General features: G+C 38.3%; 1 protein-coding gene across 1 annotated transcript in view; it reads right to left on the bottom strand.

Annotated features, from left to right (window-relative positions):
• Positions 1-3,473: 3,473 nt before the first annotated feature.
• Positions 3,474-6,804, bottom strand: part of LOC145394962 (inositol polyphosphate-4-phosphatase type I A) — a 170,685-nt gene continuing 167,354 nt past the window's right edge. The window contains exon 21 of the mRNA XM_080268711.1: positions 3,474-6,221. Coding sequence (XP_080124837.1) covers positions 6,089-6,221 — 133 coding nt within the window. The 3' untranslated portion in view covers positions 3,474-6,088. The remainder of the gene's footprint in view (positions 6,222-6,804) is intronic.

The following is a 6,804-nucleotide window of genomic DNA, read 5'->3' as shown; positions in this document are numbered from 1 at the left end:
GGTTCACCTGCACGTGGTGGCACCGATATACAAGTAACTGGGTGTCAGGGATCCTCCAAAGCCCACCAGAATATAAGCGGTTGAGACGGAAGTGCTAGGGAGCCCCCTAAGTCCAGAAGTATATAAACTACTGAAGATGATGTGTAAGGGACCCTCCTAAGCCCACCAGAGTATAAACTGCTGAGAAAAAAAGGCTACAGGCCTGTGTCAGCCAGGGCCCCACCCACCTTATCAGAATTATGCATCCAATCCACTCTCTTGCTCCATCAGTCTTCACTCACTCTCTTTCTTATCCATTACCAACCTATTTCTTTTTTTTAATGAACCCTTTGTTTTTATTTTATTTTTACTTTGTCATCATCATCATCGAGACATCTTTTCCAACATAAGGATGGGGTGAGGATATGTCTCCTGTTATACAAATTTATTTAGATTATGTTTCATTGTGCAGGGATTAGAAACAATGCATGCCATTCTTTACAACACTATGGCACTTTTTACTGACCATGTACCATAACTGCTAACCTGTTTTATTCAGCTTTAAGAATTACTTTTCATAGCAGAGGGGTTAACTTAATGGCCAAACACATTTGAACTCATCTAGTGTTCATCCACCTATTGACACATTCACTGCTATTTATCTATCTATTGCCAGACGCCATAATCCCGTAAGGGGTGGCCATTTGACTTTGAGTTATTTGTTTTACGGGGAGGGGCACTAACCCTCCACCAACCCACTTGCTGACACGTAGGGAGCACATATGGTTTGGTTATACGGTTACCACCCAGCATTGTAAATGGTTTCTTACAGGAAACCATTTGGCTTGTCACTCAATGTAAAGCCACCTGTAAAGGAAAAACAGTAAGAAGTGACAGGAAAAATGGAAGAAATAGGAAGAGAGGAGGGCAGGCACAGAAAAAGAATGATACAGGCTAAGGAAGAAGTAGGCAGCACTGCATCAAGCGAGTGGATGATGGTCGCCACCACCCACCACTACTGCTAACTCACCTTAGAAATTCAGGGCCCACAAACACCTTCTTACCCATTAAATGAGAAAGTAGTGGTTAAGTATTAGAGGGATGAACTTCTAAACTAATGATAATGTTATGGGATCAGTTCTAGGCTTGAGCAGGGTAATGTTCAAGGATCTGGATTTAACTTGAAAAATTATATATGCACTGTACTGTGGGACTGTATTATTAATCTTGTCACCCAATTCAGTATTGCCCCACCAGAGCCTACGAACTAAGCTTGTCTGTCAGCGGTGAGAGTGACCAGTTTGGAATTTTTAATATGGGGAACTGAATACCCCGAGCTAGACCTTGACAGATCATATAGCCCTGTTAGATGATGGGAGAGCACTACCTCTCCCAGCAGGGCAGCTACTCAGGCGGGGCGCAAACTCTTGACCCTTTGGTCTCGCGTTAGACATTCTACCACAGAGCACCCTGCTCCCAAGCTTGCTCACATCTAAGTGGCATAATTTCCACCCACCCCTAGGAAGCAAATCTTTATGGGTCTTATATGGTTGAAGCATTTTACACACTAGACCATTATATGAGGGCATTAGGATCAGCAGTAATGCATTACAGTATATCAGTACAGCACACAGCATGAATGCCCTCCTTTGATCTCCCTGATTGCATGAAAGAACAGTACAGTACCCTACTCAGGTGCAACAGGGGACCTTATGACCTCTTTACTTTGCTGCTGGCAGGATTTTGCTGGGAGGCTACTTAATGCACAGGCTCATAAGTCCAAGTCTTTCGTGTTTCCCCCATTATTTACTTCATAATGCCCTCATCTGTGACACATTTGTCCCACTTGTTGGTAAAGAGATACAATAACTGATCTTCTACATGACTTGCCAACATGTCATTAAAACATCCCTGCTAATGCCATTACACAGCCCAAGTATGTTTCATTACAGACTTCATGGTATTAGCGCCCAATCTGACATGCAAACTCTTTTGTATTAGAGAATGACTGGGGTGGGGCAGACAAAAAATAAGAACGACAAATGTGGAGATGATGCAGGCAGCACTACATCATACGAGTAGATGATGCTTGCCACCACCTACCACCATCTTGTCAATAACACTCTCAAGCACACAAGCACATAATCAATCATCTTTCAACATTCCCTCCAGTTTCTCTATAGCTTGTGTATTTATGTATTCACTTGTTTGAAATATGATTTAAAGGGTTTTTATGCATAAGTTTCCCTCCTAGCACATGTTTTCGATGTTCATCATCATTTCCCCTGGTACTCCTAAAACGACCCGTACCATCATTCACCAGATCTGTATCAACTCTTCCACTAAGATTTCCCCCAACACTCTATAATGACTTGGCATTTGCTTTATTTATCACAGCCTTTCCTGCTCTTCATGGCTAAGTCATCAAAAGATACACATACAATAATCAGAGCTAACCTCACCAACACTTTCAGTCAGTCAGTTTATTAATTAATCGGTCAAGACCACTTCATCCATCCACCTTCCATCCTACCTAGTACTGTCCCATCAGGAGCACTGGGGCCCAGGGATAAGTTATCTGGTCCAGACATCTAAAGCATGAATGACCACTTCTTTGCCTCTCAGTGGCATTACATGAACAAAACCCCAATGACCCCTTGAAATTAGATCCTTATAAGTCACATGAAATTAGAGCTCTTTAATTCACCAGACCACCCCTTGTCTATGGGCCATATTCTAGTGGGATGAGGAGGTTCCCTAGCACTGCTACACCTTAGTGATTTATTTTGTATATTACACCTTGCTGTTCTCTTATATGACAGTTATGGCTTTATATATTGACATGGATTACATAAATAACATACATTTGGTTGAGAAGTGCTGCTACAAAGCCTGCTAAGCTAACAAGAATACCACCCTTTGTGTCTAAATCTGTACAAGGACAACTGGACTAATGCACTACAATTATACACAGCACAATAACCCACTCTTAATCTGCCTGTGTGCATCAGAGAATAATCCCATAAAGAGGAAAATACTCATGAGCAACAGGGTAAACTATCTACTGTATCTATCTACAGCCAGACACCACAATCCTGTAAAGGGTGACAGTTGGTCTTTGAGTTAGTCTTTTTAAGGAGAGGGGTACTAACACCCTGCCAACTCACTTGTTGACACGTAGGGAACACGTATGGGTTGGTTATATGGGTACCACCCAGCGTTGTAAATGGTTTCCTGGCTTACAGGAAGCTATTAGGCTTGTCACTCAATGTAAAGCCACCTGAAGAGTAATAGAAAGTGACAGGAAAGATGGATGAATAGGAAGAGAGGAGAGCAGACACAGAAAAAGATTGATAAAGGTGAAGGAAGAAGTAGGCAGCACTACATCAAGTGAGTGGATGATGGTCGCCACCACCTACCACCCAGTAAACTATTCTGTTAATGGAACCCCTGTACAAGAGAAAGGCTCTTGAAACCATTAATATGAAATGTAATAAAGATCTTTTTATTTTGAAATTCAGTTAGACAAATTAAATAGCATGATAAAATTCCTTAAATAGGGAACTATATGAAGTTACAAATATGAAGTTGGTGTACTGAAGTTTGAATACCAATGATGAGATGAAAATCTAAAATAGAGAGTCACAAATCTGAAAACACCAATTTCTGAACTTTAAATTTCATTCTTAACTAAGCCTATCTTTGAAATCTTTAGAACCATTAATGATTGTATTCCTAAGCTACCAGGATACATGTCACGACTGATATGGCTTCCATCATTCTGGACTGACCTATATCTGACAGGTCCTTTAAAAACATTCTTCATCACAGCTGGGTAATTGTGAATATACATGTGAATATACAGGTGAGTAGATCTGGCACAACTTTGGTGGATGTTATAACTACAGTAGGCTATTTACATTAAAATTTTTATATGTCTATAAATGTTGTACAGTATAAAATATTTAGTTAAAAACAGTAGTGATAGGGGTAAGTAGGAAAACTCGATTTGTTGAACAATACATTCAACAGATAAAATATTTACTATTTACAAGGTTACATTAAAAGTCTGCCTTCATTCAAATGACTCAGCACTCTATTGAATAGTTCACCATTCTGTAATTAATAGCTACTTTCACCTTAACTATATACAGCAACTACTTTTCATCATAATTTAAAAGTTAATACTGTCCACCAAATCTAATGGTGATTAAGTACTGTTCAAAACATCTTTCTTTGACTTTATAAATGTTTCTTAAAGCTTCATACTCTGTATTTAGCAGACACACACCTCAGACAAGTTCACTTTAAAGAGCTGATATCAGGGCTACATCTGGGCTAGAAATCTTGTCTCATACTCTTACAGATAACCAAATACAAGAATAATAATAATACACTACCTTCTTAATGACATAATAAAATTTTCTGCATGTACTACATACATTTCTAACAAGTTAATAAAAACTAGAAATACACTGGCAGCAGAATTTAAGCACTATATCACTGAGCAGTCTCAAGCATATCTTGCCTGTAACAGTAGGATCAATAATTCACAACTGTGTCACTCCATAATTTGTGCTGTATGGAAGAACTATGAAGCACTGAAGACACAACACTTAAAAGCTGCTGAAAACTACACTTTATTTGCTTTAAATTATGACCTCAAAACATATACTAAAAGTTTCAAAGAGGGTTTATCACTCTGCAATATACTGTACTTCTCTAAGTCTACTTCTCTAAGTCTATATACTTTACATGAAGTAAACAGGCTCACAACTCATTTCGTTGAACAGTGCACGTCAAATATTCTCTCGGACACCTACCTCAATTCTTGAAGTATCTTTGCACATAAGAACTGGTTTCTACAATAACACACAAATGTAATCTGATATAATGCAATTATGCTAAATTATCAATGTTATCTGGATTATTATTATGCCTATATATACTGTAACTGTATCAATACTTCATATCTCGTACATGTATAATGAACAATTACACAAACACAACTATGTTAAAAAATATACAAATACTGGATTGAAAACTGTGATAAAATTAATAATTTCATGATACACATCCATATTTATGGAAACAGGAAATATAAGATGGACAAAAGTCTAAACTGCATTCTTTTCAGAGATTCTTGACAGTAAAAGCAACAGAAAATCTCATAATTGCTAATCATTCTGCACAACATGTTTGTGCTTAAGTAATTTCATGGTTTTGGGACTGTAAACACGTAAGAATTTCTGATAACTATATTGATTTTGGGAGGACTAATGTATTTATAAGCTATGATCTACTAATGCAGATCCTAAACTGCATGTCCAAATTAAAAACACAGTGCACTGTGATATGCCCATAAATGGTAGAGGATATGATGCTAGTATTATTAATGCTTATATATATTTTTTACATTCATTCGTTTCATACTCTATATGAATACTTAAAATATCTTTTCCGTAAAATTGTAAAAATACTATCAGTAAGGCAAGGAGTTCCCACAAGTTGTTGTTCATATACCAAGGGCAAGAGGGTTACTTGTGCTGTACAGCAAAGAAGACTGATAATACCAGCTTATGATGTCTGCTCTAGTTTCCTTCTGTAACATGCAGAACTTAAACTCACATCATTCCCTGTAATTCCAAGTACCTGTGCATACCACCTACAAGGTACAGCTGGCTATACTCCTGCATGATACACCCAATACTGCCCATGCTGCCTAGTTTCAGATGCAAACCTATAACTACAACAAGTGAACATAATTTATAACACATTGCTGACCAGAACAGAGATAAAAAGGAGATGAAGGCTTAGAATGATGCCTATTAACTGCTGAGAGAACATTTACAGTGCTAGGTGGGTCACATGGGAGTGGATCCAACTGTACTGGTATACTCATTCATGCTTTTTTGAGCCCATGTAGTTGGCCTCAATAAATGTGTTCACTGAGTCCAATCACTAAGCACAAAACATCAATCAACTGCTCTCTGGGAGTCAATGCAGTCATAAAGAGCATCATAAAATTTCTATTGTACACTAGCCTGATAAATATGGAAGCACCCAAGCACTGCATGAGGACCAGAACTAGGGCAATAGCCATCTTGTCCTAGGTGAGCTTCGAACCGTAAGTGCCTGATGGAGGACGATACTGCCGTGGGAACATGGTCAGGTTTAGCGCTGAAAATGCATATTTTCGTGAACCAATATTTTTCTGGCAGTTTTCCAGTCTTGTGCCTTCACTGGAATAAAAGAAAGCACACATCATTATATTCTAAGCTGCAGTTAAAGCCCCAAAACAACAATACATACAATAACAATCATAAATGTACTACTGTACATATTTTCCAAAAACTTTATATATATCCACAATACTTAAATTTTTTTTTGTTCTCTCCCCTTCCTTCAAGTACAGTATTCTAATATGAGATGAGATCATATGCCTCTTTTTATTAAAGGGTCTACTCCAGTCAAACTCTACATTCAGTAATCCATAACACAGTAATTGTTCCTTCCAAGCACAATTATTTTTTCTCATCCGGTAACCAGTTTACCTAAATAATATTTTAACACATTGTTTATTAGCTCTATAGTGTCGGCCCCTTGTTTAAAAGTAATTACAGTACATTATAATCACCAATAGTCTCCTTTCATTAATCAACGCCACTGACGAGCATATTCTGCAAAGAAGTGGCCTATTGCCCCCAGAGAGGTGGCCACAAACAAATCGCCTCCATATAACCCTCTCCTTTGCCGCCAGGTTGCCTTCTGTCCAGTTCACACAATTCTCACGCATATACTTCTCTACATTCTCTCCACCTCACC

The sequence above is a fragment of the Coenobita brevimanus genome, chromosome 29 (genome assembly GCF_032717465.1).
Source record: "Coenobita brevimanus isolate Jiangsu-jjx chromosome 29, ASM3271746v2, whole genome shotgun sequence".
In the NCBI taxonomy this organism is placed as follows: Eukaryota; Metazoa; Arthropoda; class Malacostraca; order Decapoda; family Coenobitidae; genus Coenobita; species Coenobita brevimanus.
Note: the sequence above shows the minus strand (reverse complement) of the source record. Positions and strands in the feature narration are given on the sequence as shown.